At 45.3% G+C, this 23622-nt stretch overlaps 1 protein-coding gene across 2 annotated transcripts in view; it reads left to right on the top strand.

Moving 5' to 3' along the window:
* The window catches only part of mgat5 (alpha-1,6-mannosylglycoprotein 6-beta-N-acetylglucosaminyltransferase), a 91515-nt gene that overhangs the window by 28867 nt on the left and 39026 nt on the right, over positions 1 to 23622 (top strand). For both annotated transcript variants that reach the window (XM_031892516.1, NM_001126984.1), the window contains 4 exon segments: positions 811 to 1185; positions 11158 to 11325; positions 19705 to 19781; positions 22009 to 22098. In XM_031892516.1, the coding sequence (XP_031748376.1) occupies positions 945 to 1185; positions 11158 to 11325; positions 19705 to 19781; positions 22009 to 22098 (576 nt within the window). In that variant the 5' untranslated portion in view covers positions 811 to 944.

The raw sequence follows: 23622 nt of genomic DNA, 5'->3' as shown, positions 1-23622 counted from the left end.
TAATAAAACAGTACCTGTACTTGATCCCAACTAAGATATAATTACCCCTTATTGGGGGCAGAACAGCCCTATTGGGTTTATTCCATGTTTAAATGATTTTTCGGCAGACATAAGGTATGGAGATTCAAATTTCAGAAAGACTTCTTATCCGGAAAACCCCAGGTCTGGAGCGTTCCGGATAATAGGTCCAATACCTGTATATGTGCTGCCGTTTAAATTCTCTGCACAATTGGTTCTGCCTCCTGAAACAATGTAGCCAGCAGGAGAGCTGCCTTCCGCTACATTGTTTCCAGAGTCAGAACCAGAGAACAGTAAATAAACTTACAAAATGAAAGGTTTCAGTGACTGGATATTGGATAATTACTATTCTAATCAGACTAGTAGCAGCTACTTGTTACAGCTACTAAAACAGACAATGCTGATCATTTACTGATAATTGTCTCTACGTGTGTTTAGCAGAGGCAATTCTCAGTATTGTCTATGGCAGGGGATTTTCTGAAGTTCAGTAGCCGTGACAAGTAGCTGCTACTAAGTAGCTCTGTGTGGCTTCACCCTTACCTGGCGGAGGTGCTGCAGGACCTCTGTCCCACAGCCGGTGAAAGGGAGTAATGTGACTTGTTTTACTCAAATATTTGCAAAGTGTTTAAAAATGTTGTAATCTGAACACAAAACTGGTTTTTGACCTCCCCTTTTTGTTCACAATTAAATAATCGGCACCGGTGGCGGCAGGGCAGTGGGAATTCAGGGCTGCGGGGCAAACTGTGCGTTGTATTTGCAGGGATATTAATCTGAATTTCTCTGTCTCTCTAGCGGCGATGTGGAGTTGAAGAGTTCCGGCCAGACGAGCAGCCCGGGGGATAATGGACATTAATGCGATGGCTGTGCGCGCTCTCCGCTCTCTCTGAGGTCGTTCCCGCGTCGGACTGAGCGCTCGCAAAAGGGCAATGGCCTCCTTCACCCCTTGGAAACTGTCGTCCCAGAAGCTGGGCTTCTTCCTGGTGACTTTCGGCTTCATTTGGGGCATGATGTTGTTGCATTTCACCATACAGCAGCGGACTCAGCACGAGAGCAGCTCCATGCTCCGAGAGCAGATTTTGGATCTTAGCAAGAGATATATCAAGGCGCTGGCCGAGGAGAACAGGAACGTGGTGGATGGTCCATATGTCGGCACCATGACTGCGTACGGTAAGGGCAAAAACAGCGAAGTGTGCATATTCCCCTGTAAGAATGGCCCAGGCTGCCCTGATGCCCCTTTCTATTCTCACTCCAGAAATATAGCTTGTAAAACTAGAGACGGACCCTTAGGGGGCTGTTCCTGCTGAATTAGTACTTAGTACAGGGGAATCCCTATGCTGCCATAGTTTTATGGTATCTCTCTGTACAGGCTATGAGCAAACTTAGGGGGCTGTTCCTGCTGAATTGTGCTTAGTACAGGGGAATCCCTATGCTGCCATAGTTTTATGATATCTCTCTGTACAGGCTATGAGCAAACTTAGGGGGCTGTTCCTGCTGAATTGTGCTTAGTACAGGGGAATCCCTATGCTGCCATATTATTATGGTATCTCTCTGTACAGGCTATGAGCAAACTTAGGGGGCTGTTCCTGCTGAATTGTGCTTAGTACAGGGGAATCCCTATGCTGCCATAGTTTTATGGTATCTTGATCCCAACTAAGATATAATTACCCCTTATTGGGGGCAGAACAGCCCTATTGGGTTTATGTAATGGTTAAATGATTCCCTTTTCTCTGTAATAATAAAACAGTACCTGTACTTGATCCCAACTAAGATATAATTACCCCTTATTGGGGCAGAACAGCCCTATTGGGTTTATTTCATGGTTAAATGATTCCCTTTTCTCTGTAATAATAAAACAGTACCTGTACTTGATCCCAACTAAGATATAATTACCCCTTATTGGGGCAGAACAGCCCTATTGGGTTTATGTAATGGTTAAATGATTCCTTTTTCTCTGTAATAATAAAACAGTACCTGTACTTGATCCCAACTAAGATGAAATTATTGGGGGCAGAACAGCCCTATTGGGTTTATTTAATGGTTAAATGATTCCCTTTTCTCTGTAATAATAAAACAGTACCTGTACTTGATCCCAACTAAGATATAATTACCCCTTATTGGGGCAGAACAGTCCTATTGGGTTTATTTAATGGTTAAATGATTCCCTTTTCTCTGTAATAATAAAACAGTACCTGTACTTGATCCCAACTAAGATATAATTACCCCTTATTGGGGGCAGAACAGCCCTATTGGGTTTATTTCATGGTTAAATGATTCCCTTTTCTCTGTAATAATAAAACAGTACCTGTACTTGATCCCAACTAAGATATAATTACCCCTTATTGGGGCAGAACAGCCCTATTGGGTTTATTTCATGGTTAAATGATTCCCTTTTCTCTGTAATAATAAAACAGTACCTGTACTTGATCCCAACTAAGATATAATTACCCCTTATTGGGGGCAGAACAGCCCTATTGGGTTTATTCAATATTTAAATTATTTTTAGCAGACTTAAGTTATGGAGATCCAAATTACAGAAAGATCCCTTATCTGGAAAACCCCAGGTCCCGAGAATTCTTGAAAACAGGTCCCATACCTGTAGTGGGAGTTCACAGAGGCTGCGTTTATACCATTGAGGTATTTCTCAGCTCAGCGCTATAGTGGTAGCGTGTATGCAGGCATCACCAACATCTATTTTAACATAATTAAATACAGTTTAGTCGAAATTTCTGAACGTTCCGTGACTGTACTTCCCTGTTAAAATCTTTCAACTGTACTTCCCGAGGAGAAGGAATTTATATGAGAATTTCAGCATTCTTTCTCCAACTGGACTTGCTTTTGTGACTTTTATGACTAAATCATTTCCTTATAAATATGCAGCCATAGACAGTACAGTATGGGGGTACAGCTTATTGTGTGCCCAGAACATTCCTTCTCTGTATATTTGTATTTATACATATGGGTAGGAGGTGCCATAGTGTTTCCCTTAGACAGTACAGTATGGGGGTACAGCTTATTGTGTGCCCAGAACATTCCTTCTCTGTATATTTGTATTTATACATATGGGTAGGAGGTGCCATAGTGTTTCCCTTAGACAGTACAGTATGGGGGTACAGCTTATTGTGTGCCCAGAACATTCCTTCTCTGTATATTTGTATTTATACATATGGGTAGGAGGTGCCATAGTGTTTCCCTTAGACAGTACAGTATGGGGGTACAGCTTATTGTGTGCCCAGAACATTCCTTCTCTGTATATTTGTATTTATACATATGGGTAGGAGGTGCCATAGTGTTTCCCTTAGACAGTACAGTATGGGGGTACAGCTTATTGTGTGCCCAGAACATTCCTTCTCTGTATATTTGTATTTATACATATGGGTAGGAGGTGCCATAGTGTTTCCCTTAGACAGTACAGTATGGGGGTACAGCTTATTGTGTGCCCAGAACATTCCTTCTCTGTATATTTGTATTTATACATATGGGTAGGAGGTGCCATAGTGTTTCCCTTAGACAGTACAGTATGGGGGTACAGCTTATTGTGTGCCCAGAACATTCCTTCTCTGTATATTTGTATTTATACATATGAGTAGGAGGTGCCATAGTGTTTCCCTTAGACAGTATAGTATGGGGGTACAGCTTATTGTGTGCCCAGAACATTCCTTCTCTGTAAATTTGTATTTATACATATGGGTAGGAGGTGCCATAGTGTTTCCCTTAGACAGTACAGTATGGGGGTACAGCTTATTGTGTGCCCAGAACATTCCCTTTATACAGGCCATGAAACTATAAGGTGACAAAGGAGTATATTATACTTTATATTTTACAGTGCACTAGTGAATGTGGCTGTTAGTAGTGTTACTGGCACTAACATGGGAATGATGCCCCCCTGTGTCCCCCTTTTTCTTCATATCCCATCATCATTTTATTTAGCCATACTTCTATAGAATACAGTATATAGTCATACACTTACCCATTGTACAATATAGGGAGTGACTTATAACGTAGATGGCCTATTATTTCCTACAGCACCCCTAGGTTTTGATCTATACATCCTAGCACCCCCCAGATTAATTACAGCTTCCAGCACCCTGTCTGCCTTTGGAGCATCGGGAGAGGTGCGGGTTGCACAAGGTGCTCTGGTTATGCAATAGAGTGTTACTTTGTGGTGGTATTGCCCAATGGTGCAAGTGGCTTTATACTAATATTTGGCAAGAGGGCGTTGATTAATGGAGGGTGCTGGGTAATGTGATAGTTTAACCCTAATGCAGGCAAGTGTTTGTAGCAGTTTTTAGCCTGTACAGAGAGATACCATAACACTATGGCAGCATGGGTATTCCCCTGTACTAAGCACAATTCAGCAGGAACAGCTCCCTAAGTTTGCTCATAGCCTGTACAGAGAGATACCATAAAACTATGGCACATAGGGATTCCCCTGTACTAAGCACAATTCAGCAGGAACAGCTCCCTAAGTTTGCTCATAGCCTGTACAGAGAGATACCATAAAACTATGGCACATAGGGATTCCCCTGTACTAAGCACAATTCAGCAGGAACAGCTCCCTAAGTTTGCTCATAGCCTGTACAGAGAGATACCATAAAACTATGGCATCATAGGGATTCCCCTGTACTAATCACAATTCAGCAGGAACAGCCCCCTACGTTTGCTCATAGCCTGTACAGAGAGATACCATAATAATATGGCAGCATAGGGATTCCCCTGTACTAAGCACAATTCAGCAGGAACAGCCCCCTAAGTTTGCTCATAGCCTGTACAGAGAGATACCATAAAACTATGGCAGCATAGAGATTCCCCTGTACTAAGCACAATTCAGCAGGAACAGCCCCCTAAGTTTGCTCATAGCCTGTACAGAGAGATACCATAAAACTATGGCAGCATAGAGATTCCCCTGTACTAAGCACAATTCAGCAGGAACAGCCCCCCCTAAGTTTGCTCATAGCCTGTACAGAAAGATACCATAAAACTATGGCAGCATAGGGATTCCCCTGTACTAAGCACAATTCAGCAGGAACAGCCCCCTAAGTTTACTCATAGCCTGTACAGAGAGATACCATAAAACTATGGCAGCATAGGGATTCCCCTGTACTAAGCACAATTCAGCAGGAGCAGCCCCCTAAGTTTGCTCATAGACTGTACAGAGAGATACCATAAAACTATGGCAGCATAGGGATCCCCCTGTACTAAGCACAATTCAGCAGGAACAGCCCCCTAAGTTTGCTCATAGCCTGTACAGAAAGATGCTGTAGAATTATGCCAGCTGTGCCTCTAATGGTTAATAAAGCTAAATGTACAGTGCCAATTAGCCATTAGAACAGTCTGTACTCTGCCCCTACTCTGAGTTTTAGTGGGGGGGGGCTGCCTATGGGAGATGCAGCTGTTGAACTGCGGCCCGGCTCGCTCACACTCCTACCTTCTGCTCTTCCCACTAGTAGTCTTTGGCAGCGGCAGAAAATGTTTTTGCCATATAGAGTTTTCCTAGCAAGAAAGGTTTGATTCATGGTGCTCTCGTGTCCCCGTGAGAAATGAGCGCTTGTTAGTGTGGCGGCTGGAAGGGAAAGGTGGCGGCGCTCCAGCTGGATTGAGTTTGCTGGGAGTTGTAGTTCTGGCAGTGTCAGGCTTGCTGCCCAAGATCACAACTCCTGACGTTCCCTAGTAGTAGCTGGGGTGGGGTGCCGGACTCGGGGTGCAGTAGGTTCTCCAGGTTCTGTGTTATTCACAGATCAGCCTGCAGATCTCCAGCTGTAGGAGTTGTGTTTACCATTCCCTGACATCCAGCTGTGTCCCCCAAGGAGGATTCATTCCATAACCTCTCTATACATTATAAAGACAAGGACCTGAGCTGACCCCCCCCCCACCCAAAAAAGCAGTAACCGCCCCCAGCCTAAATAGCCCAGAACCACGGCCCCCCAACCCCTCTGATTTGATGATCCATCTGTAGTAGACCCAGTCTCAACTGGGAGTAGCCATAATTTCCACTCTCCAAGGGTTGTATTCTCTACCTGTAGTATCTCCAGTCCCAGTCTCTACCTGTAGTATTATTATTATTAACATTTATTTATAAAGCGCCAACATATCCCGCAGCGCTGTACAATAAGTGGGTTCCATACATTGGACATACAGAGTAACATATAAAGCAATCATCTCCAGTCCCTAGTATCTCTCTCTGCAATAGCCTCAGGTACCATCTGTAGTAGCATCAGTCTTTAGTCTCCACCTCTAGATGTTCCAGCCTCCAATCTCTGTGTACAGGTATAGGACCTGTTATCCAGAATGCTCAAAACCTGGGGTTTTCTAGATAAGGGATCTTTCTGTAAAATTCTACACTATAATTCTACTAAAAATCATTTTAGCCTTAAAGAAACCCAATATGATGGTTTTGCCTCCAATAAAGATTACTTTTATCTTAGTTGGGATCAAGTACATGTACTGTTTTATTATTACAGAGAAAAGGGAATCATTTAACCATTAAATAAACCCAATAGGGCTGTTCTGCCCCCAATAAGGGGTAATTATATCTTAGTTGGGATCAAGTACAGGTACTGTTTTATTATTACAGAGAAAAGGGAATCATTTAACCATTAAATAAACCCAATAGGGCTGTTCTGCCCCAATAAGGGGTAATTATATCTTAGTTGGGATCAAGTACAGGTACTGTTTTATTATTACAGAGAAAAGGGAATCATTTAACCATGAAATAAACCCAATAGGGCTGTTCTGCCCCCAATAAGGGGTAATTATATCTTAGTTGGGATCAAGTACAGGTACTGTTTTATTATTACAGAGAAAAGAGAATCATTTAACCATGAAATAAACCCAATAGGGCTGTTCTGCCCCCAATAAGGGGTAATTATATCTTAGTTGGGATCAAGTACAGGTACTGTTTTATTATTACAGAGAAAAGGGAATCATTTAACCATTAAATAAACCCAATAGGGCTGTTCTGCCCCAATAAGGGGTAATTATATCTTAGTTGGGATCAAGTACAGGTACTGTTTTATTATTACAGAGAAAAGGGAATCATTTAACCATGAAATAAACCCAATAGGGCTGTTCTGCCCCCAATAAGGGGTAATTATATCTTAGTTGGGATCAAGTACAGGTACTGTTTTATTATTACAGAGAAAAGGGAATCATTTAACCATTAAATAAACCCAATAGGGCTGTTCTGCCCCAATAAGGGGTAATTATATCTTAGTTGGGATCAAGTACAGGTACTGTTTTATTATTACAGAGAAAAACATTCATTTTTAAAACTTAGAATTATTTTCTTATAATGGAGTCTATGGGAGATGGGCTTCCTATAATGCAGAACTTTCTGGATAACTGTTTTCCGGATCCCATACCTGTACTAGTAGCTCCCTTTGTATTTGCCGCTATTTCCTGGTTCAGATTGTGCTACTTATTGCATTTGTAAAAGTTTTTCTTAAACTTGGCTTCTGCCCAACAGATATGGGAGCCGTGTCGGCCAAGTTGGCCATGGGACTGTTTCCCAATGTCAATTTGATTTAAGGTGTTTGTAGATTGTTACATCAGGTTTATTTATAAAAAAGCCAATCTGTGTGTTTTGGATCCTTTGTATTTCCTTTCGGTTTGCCAAGTCACGCGCCCCATTCTTATTTATCAACTGTTTCTCATTTGTCAAGTATTAATTGGGTGACCTCATAGGGACACTGCCATGATGTTTTTATTGTATAAATGACACTGTTACACAGCAAATAATTCCCTCTGCCATTTAACCTTTTATTCTTCAACCAACAAATGTATTTGTAGCTGTAATATTGCTGTGTAGGCGCCATCTCCGTGCATTGTGCCTGAGTCTGAGCTTTCAGCCGGCGCTACACATTAGAACTGCTTTCAGCTAACCTATTGTTTCTCCTACTCCCATGTAACTGGAGGAGTCCCAAGCCGGACTTGGATTTCTTACTATTGAGTGCTATTCTGATACCTACTGGGAGCTGCTATCTTGCTCCCTTCCCATTGTTCTGCTGATCGGCTGCTGGGGGGGAGGGGGGGATATCACTCCAACTTGCAGCGCAGCAGTAAAGTGTGCCTGAGTCTGATCTTTCAGAAGGAGCCAGCGCTACACATTAGAACTGCTTTCAGCTAACCTATTGTTTCTCCTACTCCCATGTAACTGGAGGAGTCCCAAGCCGGACTTGGATTTCTTACTATTGAGTGCTATTCTGATACCTACTGTGAGCTGCTATCTTGCTCCCTTCCCATTATTCTGCTGATCGGCAAGGGGGGTGGGGGGGTTGAGGTGGGTTTTAAAGCTAGAGTGCAGTTACAACCAGTTACTGACTGGTTGCAGTTCAGCTAGATCTTGATGTAACATTCTCGGCTGGTAGGAAGTAAATCGGTTAATACTGGGGAAGAAAGAGACAGACGTGCCCCCGGCTTGTCGCAGGAATGTGGAGAGATTGGGAGACGTGACACTTTTTAAGAAAATTCTTTATGATCTCAGCGCCTTTAGTGCCGGAGAGGCAATTCCGACTCTGATTGGCTGCGTTCAGATTTTTCCTCAAGAGAATCCCTTCTCTTCTCACTAAGGGCACATGAAAAGGCGTCTCGGTGTTTGAAGTTAGTTCAGTGTTTTTGGTTTTACTCTTTATAAGCTGGTATTTGGACTTCACAGGCTTCAGGGGCTTCAGGACACACAGTGATCGACTTCAAGGCCCTCTAAACACTTAGAATCATCATCCCTAAATGTAATTTATTTATACACCTCCAATTTGTGCTTGGGAATTTATTTACACCTGCATATCCAGTGTTCAGAAAATATTGGTGTCACCGGTATGGGATTAAGTATATAGATCAGCAAGAATCTCAGCCATAAAGCAGGGCAGGACTGCTGCTTACAATGGGGGGATCAGATAGGATCTGTGCCACTGTGACAGAATGCTCTGTTATACAGATAGCTAGAATCTCAGCCATAAAGCAGGGCAGGACTGCTGCTTACAATGGGGGATCAGATAGGATCTGTGCCACTGTGACAGAATGCTGTTATACAGATAGCTAGAATCTCAGCCATAAAGCAGGGCAGGACTGCTGCTTACAATGGGGGGGATCAGATAGGATCTGTGCCACTGTGACAGAATGCTCTGTTATACAGATAGCTAGAATCTCAGCCATAAAGCAGGGCAGGACTGCTGCTTACAATGGGGGGGATCAGATAGGATCTGTGCCACTGTGACAGAATGCTCTGTTATACAGATAGCTAGAATCTCAGCCATAAAGCAGGGCAGGACTGCTGCTTACAATGGGGGGGATCAGATAGGATCTGTGCCACTGTGACAGAATGCTCTGTTATACAGATAGCTAGAATCTCAGCCATAAAGCAGGGCAGGACTGCTGCTTACAATGGGGGGATCAGATAGGATCTGTGCCACTGTGACAGAATGCTCTGTTATACAGATAGCTAGAATCTCAGCCATAAAGCAGGGCAGGGCTGCTGCTTACAATGGGGGGATCAGATAGGATCTGTGCCACTGAGACAGAATGCTCTGTTATACAGATAGCTAGAATCTCAGCCATAAAGCAGGGCAGGACTGCTGCTTACAATGGGGGGGGGGGGATCAGATAGGATCTGTGCCACTGTGACAGAATGCTCTGTTATACAGATAGCTAGAATCTCAGCCATAAAGCAGGGCAGGACTGCTGCTTACAATGGGGGGATCAGATAGGGTCTGTGCCACTGTGACAGAATGCTCTGTTATACAGATAGCTAGAATCTCAGCCATAAAGCAGGGCAGGACTGCTGCTTACAATGGGGGGATCAGATAGGATCTGTGCCACTGTGACAGAATGCTCTGTTATACAGATAGCTAGAATCTCAGCCATAAAGCAGGGCAGGACTGCTGCTTACAATGGGGGGGATCAGATAGGATCTGTGCCACTGTGACAGAATGCTCTGTTATACAGATAGCTAGAATCTCAGCCATAAAGCAGGGCAGGACTGCTGCTATTAGTTAGTACGGTGATGTTGGGTACTGGTTGATAGTTGGAAAGTGCATGGTTTGAATGGAAGGCAGAGAGAACAGGGTGCTGATAATATTGGGTAAGAATTGGGCTTGGAAACTTCTGTCCATCTGAGACACATTTATTTTCCATGCTTGGCCATTTGAGATGTTATTTTAGGCCCAGAGGGATAAATATTTGTGGGATGAGTAAGTCTGTGCCCTGTGGGTATTTTCTCTCTGCACAGAGAAGCTTTATTGTAACTGCAGGGTTTAATAATGATTTAATTAGCAGCAAGCAAAGGTGTTATTTGTGTAGGTTTAATGCTTTCTAAAGGGAAGAGCTCAGCCTTGTTGTGTCTGCACTGCCCAAAATATACAGGGAACAGCACCCATACACATTTTTCATATTAAAAAGAAAATATAATTCTAAGCACCTGTATAGGGATTCCCCTGTACTAAGCACAATTCAGCAGGAACAGCCCCCTATGTTTGCTCATAGCCTGTACAGAGAGATACCATAAAACTATGGCAGCATAGGGATTCCCCCGTACTAAGCACAATTCAGCAGGAACAGCCCCCTAAGTTTGCCCATAGTCTGTACAGAGAGATAACATAAAACTATGGCAGCATTGGGATTCCCCCGTACTAAGCACAATTCAGCAGGAACAGCCCCCTAAGTTTGTTCATAGCCTGTACAGAGAGATACCATAACACTATGGCACATAGGGATTCCCCTGTACTAAGCACAATTCAGCAGGAACAGCCCCCTAAGTTTGCTCATAGCCTGTACAGAGAGATACCATAACACTATGGCACATAGGGATTCCCCTGTACTAAGCACAATTCAGCAGGAACAGCCCCCTAAGTTTGCTCATAGCCTGTACAGAGAGATACCATAAAACTATGGCACATAGGGATTCCCCTGTACTAAGCACAATTCAGCAGGAACAGCCCCCTAAGTTTGCTCATAGCCTGTACAGAGAGATACCATCAAACTATGGCAGCATATATTGTACAATACTGTGGAATATGTTGGCATTTTATAAAAATATAATAATAATTTTCATGTTGAAACCCCCATATTTTCTTTGGCATAAATTGTATTTTGTTTTATACCAATGATTTTCTCAAGTGTTGACTCCTGTCTCCTGTTGTTTTACTTTAGATCTGAAAAAGACTCTTGCTGTGCTGCTTGACAATATTCTCCAGCGGATTGGCAAACTGGAGTCCAAGGTGGATAATCTTGTGATAAATGGGACAGGGACAAACTCTACGAACATCAGCACCACGGCCATTCCCAGCACTGGCGCCGGGGAGAAACTCAATGTAGCTGGTGAGTAGCCCCCCAGTCTCGTTACGAGGTTAGGGGGAGATTTGGGGTGAGTGCTTATTTGTGCCCTGGGTACCCCTGGAACTATAGCAGGGTGACTGTTACCCCAATGTTTCTATATATCTGTAACCTTGTTATGGGCTAAGGGGGCCCAGCCTGAAGGCCAGTTAGGGGGGGGATTTAGGGTGAGTGCTTATTTGTGCCCTGGGTACCCCTGGAACTATAGCGGGGTGACTGTTACCCCAATGTTTCTATATATCTGTAACCTTGTTATGGGCTAAGGGGGCCCAGCCTGAAGGCCAGTTAGGGGGGATTTGGGGTGAGTGCTTATTTGTGCCCTGGGTACCCCTGGAACTATAGCAGGGTGACTGTTACCCCAATGTTTCTATATATCTGTAACCTTGTTATGGGCTAAGGGGGCCCAGCCTGAAGGCCAGTTAGGGGGGATTTGGAGTGAGTGCTTACTTGTGCCCTGGGTACCCCTGGAACTATAGCAGGGTGACTGTTACCCCAATGTTTCTATATATCTGTAACCTTGTTATGGGCTAAGGGGGCCCAGCCTGAAGGCCAGTTAGGGGGGATTTGGGGTGAGTGCTTATTTGTGCCCTGGGTACCCCTGGAACTATAGCGGGGTGACTGTTACCCCAATGTTTCTATATATCTGTAACCTTGTTATGGGCTAAGGGGGCCCAGCCTGAAGGCCAGTTAGGGGGGGATTTGGGGTGAGTGCTTATTTGTGCCCTGGGTACCCCTGGAACTATAGCAGGGTGACTGTTACCCCAATGTTTCTATATATCTGTAACCTTGTTATGGGCTAAGGGGGCCCAGCCTGAAGGCCAGTTAGGGGGGATTTGGAGTGAGTGCTTATTTGTGCCCTGGGTACCCCTGGAACTATAGCAGGGTGACTGTTACCCCAATGTTTCTAAATATCTGTAACCTTGTTATGGGCTAAGGGGGCCCAGCCTGAAGGCCAGTTAGGGGGGATTTGGGGTGAGTGCTTATTTGTGCCCTGGGTACCCCTGGAACTATAGCAGGGTGACTGTTACCCCAATGTTTCTATATATCTGTAACCTTGTTATGGGCTAAGGGGGCCCAGCCTGAAGGCCAGTTAGGTGGGGATTTGGGGTGAGTGTTTATTTGTGCCCTGGGTACCCCTGGAACTATAGCAGGGTAACTGTTACCCCAATGTTTCTATATATCTGTAACCTTTTTATGGGCTAAGGGGGCCCAGCCTGAAGGCCAGTTAGGGGGGGGATTTGAAGGGGTAGGAACAGCTATTGATTACCTAACAGCTAGCTGGATAGACTTGGGGTACTTAGAAGGGCAGAATCATGATACACTGATCTGTTTCTTTGATCTTATTAAGAAGACAGAACAGAAGGATCAGAATGAGATTCCGGACACAGATATACAGTACAGACGACACAGCATGATGTGCTCTAGAAATTAGATCTATGTGACACAGGAGTGTAAGGTTCCGGTGGTTCTAGAATCCAACATAGACGTATACCTTTAAATATTTAAATGGTAAAGGAAAGGCAGACATAGAGGGAAAATGTGAATAGAGAATTCTCATACACATGTCACATTAAATGGAGGGCGAAAAGGGAAAGGAGCAGAATATACATGGGGCCGAAGGCAAGGAGACTTGGGAAGTCAGAAGGAGGGTATAATGGGTTATACAGGTATGGGACCTGTTATCCAGAATGCTCGGGACCTGGGGTTTTCCGGATAAGTGATCTTTCCATAATTTGGATCTCCATAGCTTAAGTCTGCTAGAAATCATTTAAATATTGAATAAAACCCATAGGGCTGTTCTGCCCCCAATAAGGGGTAATTATATCTTAGTTGGGATCAAGTACAGGTAGTGTTTTATTATTACAGAGAAAAGGGAATCATTTAACCATGAAATAAACCCAATAGGGCTGTTCTGCCCCAATAAGGGGTAATTATATCTTAGTTGGGATCAAGTACAGGTACTGTTTTATTATTACAGAGAAAAGGGAATCATTTAACCATTAAATAAACCCAATAGGGCTGTTCTGCCCCAATAAGGGGTAATTATATCTTAGTTGGGATCAAGTACAGGTACTGTTTTATTATTACAGAGAAAAGGGAATCATTTAACCATGAAATAAACCCAATAGTATTGTTCTGCCCCAATAAGGGATCCCATACCTGTAGTAGATGGAAAGAATCAAGTGGAAGCACAAGATAAAAGAAAATGTGTAAAGTGTATAAAGACCTGGAAGAGAAATGGGGATCATTACAAGGGGGAGATCATAAAAGAGCAAGGGGTTGTATAAAAAGGGGATGGGCAGAGAAGAAATCATGAATACAGTGGTATAGTGGAAGAAATGGGGGAAACACTGAGAAGGGATATAATATAATATAAGAGGTTTTTGTCCTTTTATTGATCTGGAGCTGAGATATGACACAACTACATGGCGTGGGGGATACCCGCTACCCTTACATTAGAAACACGGGCAACAGCTGTTTTACCCGCCAATACTTATGCTTACTACCCCCATAACTCTATACCTGCAATAACCCATTGACGTCAGTGGGACAGAATCAGGCGGCAAAGAATTTCTGGCATGAAAAGATGTGTTAAGTGCCGGTTTTATGGGGCTTTTTTTCAAGCCGACACTTTTTTACACTAGAATTTAATAGTTTTCTACACATTGTCAAAAATTCTTTCTCCAAATGTATCAGTATGTAGGATTTTACAAGGCGTGCCGTGGCAATAAAGTGGCGGTTGGGGGGGTGTTTCACAGTTAATAATCTGCCCCTTGGTCTGTTTGCTGTGTCTGGGGACAGATAAAAGGCTTGTTTTCTGTCTGAAATAATCATTATTTACACAAAGCTTTGATCCCAAGGCTGTGGCACTCCCAATACCTCTGCCAGTAATACACTGAGCTACTAGTTGCAGCTGCTTGTCACAGCTACAGGGGTAGACAGTGCTGATCATTTACTGACAACTCTTTACGTGTGTTTTACTAAAGGCAATTCTCTGTATTGTCTATGGAAGGGTTTTTTCTGGCATTTAGCAACAATGACAAGTAGCTGCTACTAAGTAGCTCCATGTGTCTTCACCCTAAAGGTCCCCATACACTGGCAGATCCGCTCACTTGGCGATGTCGCCAAGCAAGGGGAGCTTCTCCCGATATCCCCACCTACGGGTGGGCGTTATCAGGAGAATCCAGGGTAATTTGATTGTTTGGCCCCAGGAATTATAATGACGGGTATAGGTAAAGTTGGTCCGGGGACCACATTAACGAGCTGATGCGGTCCCTGATCCGACTAGATTTTCTAACCTGCCAGATATCGGTCGGGCAGGCCCGTCGGAAGTGCCCATACATGGGCCGATTAGCTGCCGAATTGGTCCAAGGGACCCATATCAGCAGCTACTATCGGCCTGTGTATGGGGACCTTTAGGGCTGTGACAGATGGGGAGATTAGTCGCCCACGACAAATCTCCCTTGTTGCGGGCAACTAATCTCCCTGAAATGCCATCCCACCGGCTAGAATCTAAATTGCTGGTGGGATGGCATGCGCAGTGCCGAAATCGCTGAAGTTTCTTCTCAAGGCAACTTCAGCAATTTCGGCAAATTTTACATTCTAGCCGGTGGGATGGCATTTCGGGGAGATTAGTTGCCCGCGACATGGGAGATTTGTCTCCCCATCTTTCACAGCCCTAAAGCATTGGGTTCCAAGGTGCGTTTGCTGTCTGCAATGAGTGCCAGTGCTGTCCCATCTGCAGGAAGGTGGGCAGCATAGGTGTAATTAGGGATGCACCAAATCCAGGATTCGGTCTTTTTGGCACGGTTCGGATTCAGCCAAATCCACGGTCCTGACCAAACCGTGTCATAATTAGCCACCCTGCCCTACTATTAGTCCTTTTATGCCCGAAAAACACTTACAAAGGCACAAAATAAAAAAAAGAAGCTTTTCCCAAGAATACAGTGCTGCCTGTGTTGGTAGCAGCGTAACCTGGGCATCCCCATTAAGTTAGGGAGCACCAAATGGTGCAAGGTGCCCTACCATTGGGTCCAGATCAGATATGGATCAAGGAGCGGAATTTTGGGGCAACTTTCTGTCCACACAGATGAGCACACAGGGTTGGACTGGGCCGCCGGGACACGGGGAAAAAACCCAGTGGGCCCAGGCGACCCAGACCCGGCCCTTGCCGGCACTCTCCCGGCCTACGGTGTTCCTCCCCTGACACGTTAAACTTAGGCACGTTTAGGGAGGATGTCGGGCGCCCCTGTGGGGGCTTAGGGGGTACAGCGTGGGTCCCTAGGGGGTGCATGGCACCCCCCAATCTGACCCTGTGAGCGCATAGCTGAATTAGTCACAGGCATCTTCAGGCAGCAGTGTTGTAAATGCTGCTTTGGGGTGCTATTTATCTACGCTGGGCAAATTTGCACTTGGGCAGTAACCCCTAACCCATAGCAAACCCCCAGTGATTGCCAGCTGCAAGGTGGGCAGCAAATGTGTGTGTGTGTGTGCGGAGTAAGTGCAACTTGTAGTTTTATGGATGAAAGAAAGCCAATAATAAACCAAACAATCCCAGAATGAGAGTCTCCGTAACCAGCATGTCCTCTGCCTCGTGTTTGGGAAGCGACTGCATGGAACGCTTTGTACCTGACAAACCCAAGGCAGTTACACAATCAATGGGCGCAGCCCGTGCCAAGTGCCCGTGAATAGAGGTAAGATGAACCAGGTAGATAGAAAATCCTGAATAGGGGACTGACCCCGGTGCCGCTCCAGGGTTCTTACATTACGCGCCGCTTTGTGTGTGGTTCCTCCCAGAACACCGCTCATTTTGTTTCTGCCCTTGTACAGCGACTGTTCCTGATCAGTGAAGCCAAGAAACACAGAACAAAGTCCTTTAATCTTTCCAAATTCCTGGGTATAACTGCTTGGGGTCTTGAACTCTGAACTGCTTGACTTTATTGCGCTTATAACTCCCAACATGCGATACCCTGCAATCTGAGGCACCCTAGAACCGCCAATAGAACCGCAGCCCGTACTTTGTAAATTAGAGCTAACTAAGGGCAAAGAGAATAGGTGTAAGGTGCAACTCCCTGCACTCCTTGCACCCATAACCCTGCATTCATTCGGCAGCACTGCATACAGAAGGGTGGGAGATGGGTGGCACACTGGAACACCCCATAGCTTGGGCATTATCCAGTTATTAAATCCCACACAGGGTTCAAAGCAGAGATGCAGCTTCCCAAGGGTTAATTTTATGGAGCTCTAAGGGCCCATGGTGTTCCTTCACTTGCCCCTGGGCCCCTTGTAAATGAGTGCCCTATCCGGAATCAGCTGAAGCTGGCCATATATGTAATGATTTGTAAAAGATCTTTTCATTATCGTTAGGACCAAGCTTATCCTTATTTAAAAGTACAATTGAAAATGGTCATTAGGGAGAGAAAAATCTTAACGTGTATGGCCGGCTTCACCCTCCGTGTCATAGCCCCACCTACTCCACACCATAGCCCCACCCATTTTTATCCACCCTGCCTCCACATCATCAGCCGGTAGGGGCCACAGAAAAGGTGGAAACCCTATGTATAAGGGCCTAAAGGTCCCCATACACGGGCCGATCCACTTGCTTGGCGATGTCTCCAAGCGAGCGGATCTTCTCCCGATATCCCCACCTACGGGTGGACGATATCGGGAGAACCCAGGGCCAAACGATCGAATTATAACGACGGGTATAGGAAAAGTCGGTCCAGGGACTGCATCAACGAGCCGATGCGGTCCCCGATCCGACTACATATTTTAACCTGCCCGATCGAGATCTGGGCAATTTCAGGCCAGATATCGGTCAGACAGGCCCGTCGTTAGTGCCCATACACAGACTGATTTGGCAGCTAATCGGCCCTAGGGACCCATATCGGCAGCTAGACTCGGCCCGTGTATGGGGACCTTTAGGTTGGCACCTGTCTGGGCTTAATTGTGTATTCTATTGGGGCCACCGTATGGGTCATACGGATCAGGGACAGTGGGGCACCCCTCTCCCAAAGCCCCTACAGACCGTTTTGGTCTTCCAGGAATACAGAGCAGGCCAAGTGTTCCAGAACGATGTGGGTTTGTGGCACAATGAGCCCCCCCAGACAGCCCCTCGGGAAGCACCGGTGCTGGGGCCCATAGGGAAACAAGTGCCGCTAGTTTGCTTGTCTGCGCTCAGTCCTTTGCCCATTGTGGTGTTCGGAGCCCGAGGCTGATTAATGGGTGGCGCTGCCATGACAAATGAGCTCTGATGACAAGTGCAGACATTTTAGCTTTGACGGGAAACAAATATTTCTCAGGAGAAGAATGGGGGCTGTTTGTACAGGTTTGTTAGCCCTGTATTATCCTGTCAGGGGCCTTTTCTTCCTTTCCAAACCTTTCATCTGTCTTAATCGCAAGGTACAATTAACATTTTAAGCACAAAATAACATGACGTAAGGCGACAGCTTCAATCCATCCACACTCTTACTGAGCCCTGTCTCTCCCGTACAGCTCGGCCCTGTCTCTCCCGTACAGCTCAGCCCTGTCTCTCCCGTACAGCTCGGCCCTGTCTCTCCCATACAGCTCGGCCCTGTCTCTCCCGTACAGCTCGGCCCTCTCTCTCTCCCGTACAGCTCGGCCCTGTCTCTCCCGTACAGCTCAGCCCTGTCTCTCCCGTACAGCTCGGCCCTGTCTCTCACATACAGCTCGGCCCTGTCTCTCACATACAGCTCGGCCCTGTCTCTCACATACAGCTCGGCCCTCTCTCTCCCGTACAGCTCGGCCCTGTCTCTCCCGTACAGCTCGGCCCTGTCTCTCCCGTACAGCTCGGCCCTGTCTCTCCCGTACAGCTCGGCCCTGTCTCTCCCGTACAGCTCGGCCCTCTCTCTCTCCCGTACAGCTCGGCCCTGTCTCTCCCGTACAGCTCGGCCCTGTCTCTCCCGTACAGCTCGGCCCTGTCTCTCCCGTACAGCTCGGCCCTGTCTCTCCCGTACAGCTCGGCCCTGTCTCTCCCGTACAGCTCGGCCCTGTCTCTCCCGTACAGCTCGGCCCTCTCTCTCTCCCGTACAGCTCGGCCCTGTCTCTCCCGTACAGCTCGGCCCTGTCTCTCCCGTACAGCTCGGCCCTGTCTCTCCCGTACAGCTCGGCCCTGTCTCTCACATACAGCTCGGCCCTGTCTCTCACATACAGCTCGGCCCTCTCTCTCCCATACAGCTCGGCCCTCTCTCTCTCCCGTACAGCTCGGCCCTGTCTCTCACATACAGCTCGGCCCTCTCTCTCCCATACAGCTCGGCCCTGTCTCTCACATACAGCTCGGCCCTCTCTCTCCCATACAGCTCGGCCCTCTCTCTCCCATACAGCTCGGCCCTGTCTGTACCGTACAGCTCGGCCCTGTCTGTACCGTACAGCTCGGCCCTCTCTCTCCCGTACAGCTCGGCCCTGTCTCTCCCGTACAGCTCGGCCCTCTCTCTCCCGTACAGCTCGGCCCTGTCTCTCCCGTACAGCTCGGCCCTGTCTCTCCCGTACAGCTCGGCCCTGTCTCTCCCGTACAGCTCAGCCCTCTCTCTCCCGTACAGCTCGGCCCTGTAGCTCGGCCCTGTCTCTCCCATACAGCTCGGCCCTCTCTCTCCCATACAGCTCGGCCCTGTAGCTCGGCCCTGTCTCTCCCGTGCAGCTGATCCGTGGGAACATGGCCGTGCCCTGGTGCTGGAGTTACCCTACAGCTAATCCTTTTGTCTCCAATTGTTCCCAGTTAATCTGGAATTAGTGTTATATTTTTAGTTAAAAATAGTCCATTTTCTTCTGCTGGACACAAGAACATTACACCACTGGCATTAGTTTTATTTTCTATGTATGGTTTACACCTTATTATTCCTTAAACGCATTACAGTGTGAGGTTATTGTGTGCCCAGAACATTCCTTCTCTGTATATTTGTATTTATACATATGGGTAGGGGGTGCCATAGTGTTTCCCTTAGACAGTACAGTATGGGGGTACAGCTTATTGTGTGCCCAGAACATTCCTTCTCTGTATATTTGTATTTATACATATGGGTAGGGGGTGCCATAGTGTTTCCCTTAGACAGTACAGTATGGGGGTACAGCTTATTGTGTGCCCAGAACATTCCTTCTCTGTATATTTGTATTTATACACATGGGTAGGAGGTGCCATAGTGTTTCCCTTAGACAGTACAGTATGAGGGTACAGCTTATTGTGTGCCCGGAACATTCCCTCTCTGTATATTTGTATTTATTCATATGGGTGGGAGGTGCCATATTGTTTCCTATTGTGCCCTGCTGTGGGCATTAGGAGGCTCCAGTGGGTGCCTGCATTGGTGCTTGTTAAAAAGAAATTATCTTTTATGTTCTTTTTCTGTACAGATATCATTAACGGAGCCCAGGAACAGTGTGAATTGCCTCCCATGGATGGCTACCCTCATTGTGAGGGAAAGATCAAGGTAAGTGTAAATTTATGGATTATTTCTGGTGCTCGTGATATTGAAAGCATAAGCCTCTCATGGTCAGGGATTCCAAACCTACAAGCTGCTGCAGAGTGAGGACCACCAACTGGAGTCTATTGTAATACACTGGGGGAGACAGGAAGTAGAAGAACACGACACACAGCTTTAAAGGGGAAGTAAACCAACTTTCAACGTCAGCTATACAGTATCATTGTAAGAGCACATAAACCTTATAATTAAGCTTGTGGTACCTGTCATGTTTATTGTGAGTTCCCCTGCCTTTAATCAGACATTTAATTAGACATTAATTAATGGTTTGTATCCCACACTGGCCATTAAAATGTAAGAAAATCACAGACAAGGGAACAATTTCCTGCCCCCATTCACTCCCATCAGAAGGAGGAAAGGTTTGCAGATAAATCCCCGCGGCTGCCGCCAGTTACAGCCATAAAGGATACAGATGCGCGGCTGATATGGAGCACAATGAGCGCTGCTGGCTGGCAAGGGGCCTGATTTGGACAAAAAAGCTTTTAATTAAGGGGGTTGTTCACCTTTAAATGAACTTTTAGTATGATGTAGAGGGCGCTGTTCTGAGACAATTTACCAATAATAAAAAAAATGAAGACCAATTGCAGTTTTTTTAGTTATTTGACTTTTTGTTCCGCAGCTCTCCAGTTTGGAATTTCAGCAGTAGTCTAGTTGCTAGGGTCCGGTTTACCTTAGTAACCAGGGAGTAATTTGACAGAGTGACTGGTTAATGAATATTAGAGGGGCTGGAAATAAAAATAAGTAATAAAAAGTAACCATAACAATAAAACTGGAGCCTCACAGAGCAATGCTGGGGTCAGTGACCCCCATTTAAAACCTGGAAAGAGGCAGAAGAAGAAGATAAATAATTCAAAAACTATAAAAAAAAAAAAGGAAGACCAGTTGAAAAGTTGCTTAGAATTGGCCAATTTGTAACATATTAAAAGTTTACTAAAGGGGAACTACACCTTTACCCCTTATAAGTAACTGCACTCCCCAACGTTTAGGGAATACTAGGGAGTATAGGACACACTACAACTCCCAAGAATCTCTGTCCCAGCTAGAATTGGGAAAAGATAATGGTGGTTGTAGCTTTGCAACATCTGTATTGTGCATAAGTGACTATCCTTATTCTGGGGAGGGTTTAACCATTCCTTTACAGAGGAGGCGTTACCTGTCCCTGTTCAGGGGAGGGGGCTAATTGTTCCTTTACAGAGGAGGCGTTACCTGTCCCTGTTCAGGGGAGGGGGCTAATTGTTCCTTTACAGAGGAGGCGTTACCTGTCCCTGTTCAGGGGAGGGGGCTAATTGTTCCTTTGCAGAGGAGGCGTTACCTGTCCCTGTTCAGGGGAGGGGCTAACCATTCCTTTACAGAGGAGGCGTTACCTGTATCTGTTCAGGGGAGGGGCTGATCTCGCTATTCAGGGGAGAGGTATCTACAATATATATCTTTGCACCGAGAGATCTAATTCAAAAGTTGTTAGTGAAAAAAATATATACTAAAACTAAGGGTGAAGACACACAGAGCTACTTGGTATCTACGTGTCACGGCTACTAAACCCCAGAAAATCTGCTGCCATAGACAATACTGAGAATTGCCTCTGCTAAACACACGTAGAGACAATTATCAGTAAATGATCAGCATTGTTTATTTTACTAGCTGCTACTAGTAGCTCTGTGTGTCTTCAACCTAAAGGGTAACTAATGCTCTGCCTATTTTCAGCCTACTACTGAAATTGTCATCTGGTTTTCAGGTTCACTGAACCCGGAAACCAAAACTCTCACTGACTGAGACTGTTCAGCTTAATTGTTATTTTTATTCTTAATTACTTATCTTTTCCTTCTCCTGTTCATCCCCCATCCTGCCCTACAAATTGGTATTTGGTTACTAAGCTATTTAAACCCTAGCAACCAGTAAGCATCTTAAATTATAATCCTGAGTTGCAGAACAAATTGCAAATAACTAAAAAAAAAAAAAAAGGCTAGATTAAAAAAACTAAGACTAATTGCAAATAGTCTTAGGATGCTTCGTTCAGCATCATAGTAAAAGTGAATCAAAGGGTGAAGTTCCCCTTTAAAATTCATAGTTTTTCTGATTCAAATAAACTCTTTTTGACCGCTGTTTAGTTTGGGTTTCCCATGTATCCCAGCAGCCTCTACTTTCTCACCTGAGTCTCCCTGTCTGTTCTCTCCCCCAGTGGATGAAAGATATGTGGCGATCGGATGTTTGCTACTCTAACTATGGCGTCGACGGATCCACCTGCTCGTTCTTTATTTACCTCAGTGAGGTCAGTATGGCAGTTCCACTTCTAACATCATTTTTTATGTTCTTAGAGTCCAGAGGTTGCATTTTGGTTCCTTATTTTTTGATCTGATTTCTGCTCATCACATTTACACAGTATTTTATACATCAACTTCCTTCTATTAAAAGAGGTCTCCAAAGCAGAGCAGCTGTTTACGCGTTGCTAGCATTGCATCATGGGTCTGATAGTCATCACAAATGGTAGAAAAGAAATACTAAGTAATACAGGGTGATACCATCGAAATAATAAGTACATGTGCTTGTATAATAATATACACTGATGTGTTTAATGTGATAAAATGTTATAAACTGTTATACAAATAGCTAGAATCTCAGCCATAAAGCAGGGCAGGACTGCTGCTTACAATGGGGGGATCAGATAGGATCTGTGCCACTGTGACAGAATGCTCTGTTATACAGATAGCTAGAATCTCAGCCATAAAGCAGGGCAGGACTGCTGCTTACAATGGGGGGATCAGATAGGATCTGTGCCACTGTGACAGAATGCTCTGTTATACAGATAGCTAGAATCTCAGCCATAAAGCAGGGCAGGACTGCTGCTTACAATGGGGGGGGGGGGGGGGATCAGATAGGGTCTGTGCCACTGTGACAGAATGCTCTGTTATACAGATAGCTAGAATCTCAGCCATAAAGCAGGGTAGGGCTGCTGCTTACAATGGGGGGATCAGATAGGATCTGTGCCACTGTGACAGAATGCTCTGTTATACAGATAGCTAGAATCTCAGCCATAAAGCAGGGCAGGACTGCTGCTTACAATGGGGGGATCAGATAGGATCTGTGCCACTGTGACAGAATGCTCTGTTATACAGATAGCTAGAATCTCAGCCATAAAGCAGGGCAGGACTGCTGCTTACAATGGGGGGGATCAGATAGGATCTGTGCCACTGTGACAGAATGCTCTGTTATACAGATAGCTAGAATCTCAGCCATAAAGCAGGGCAGGACTGCTGCTTACAATGGGGGGGGATCAGATAGGATCTGTGCCACTGGGGTCAGTAGAGGGGCTACTTGCCTGCGGAGCTGGAAATTGTGCAGACAGGCAAAACTCTGTCAATCTCCCCCCTTTGCCATTAAAATAATACATTCAAAATAATAAGAATCCTTGTTCCACGCGATTTCATACAATACAGGAAATTAATTGTAGCATAAACAATATAGAATTCAAGTGATTAAAAATTAATTACAGTGATTTATTATGATACTCTAGGAGTGAAATTAATTCGTAATGACACGGTCAATAAATTTATTAGTGACGCTGAAAAGACGGAGAAAGCATTTGATCAGAAATAGAGAAAATAAAGAGATCCCTGCACTTTCCCAGCGCTCGGTGCGATCATTACGGATATTCAGGCAATGGGTGAAGGTTGCCTGGTAAATATATAACTAATCTGTAAATCCCTTCCTCCTGTGGGTTTATATTCATTTCCCTGTAGTGATTACTCCCTAGGCATTGGGCCCTCTGTTCATTAAAGGGGAAATAAAACCAAAA

This window comes from Xenopus tropicalis, chromosome 9 (genome assembly GCF_000004195.4).
Source record: "Xenopus tropicalis strain Nigerian chromosome 9, UCB_Xtro_10.0, whole genome shotgun sequence".
NCBI lineage: Eukaryota > Metazoa > Chordata > Amphibia > Anura > Pipidae > Xenopus > Xenopus tropicalis.
Note: the sequence above shows the minus strand (reverse complement) of the source record. Positions and strands in the feature narration are given on the sequence as shown.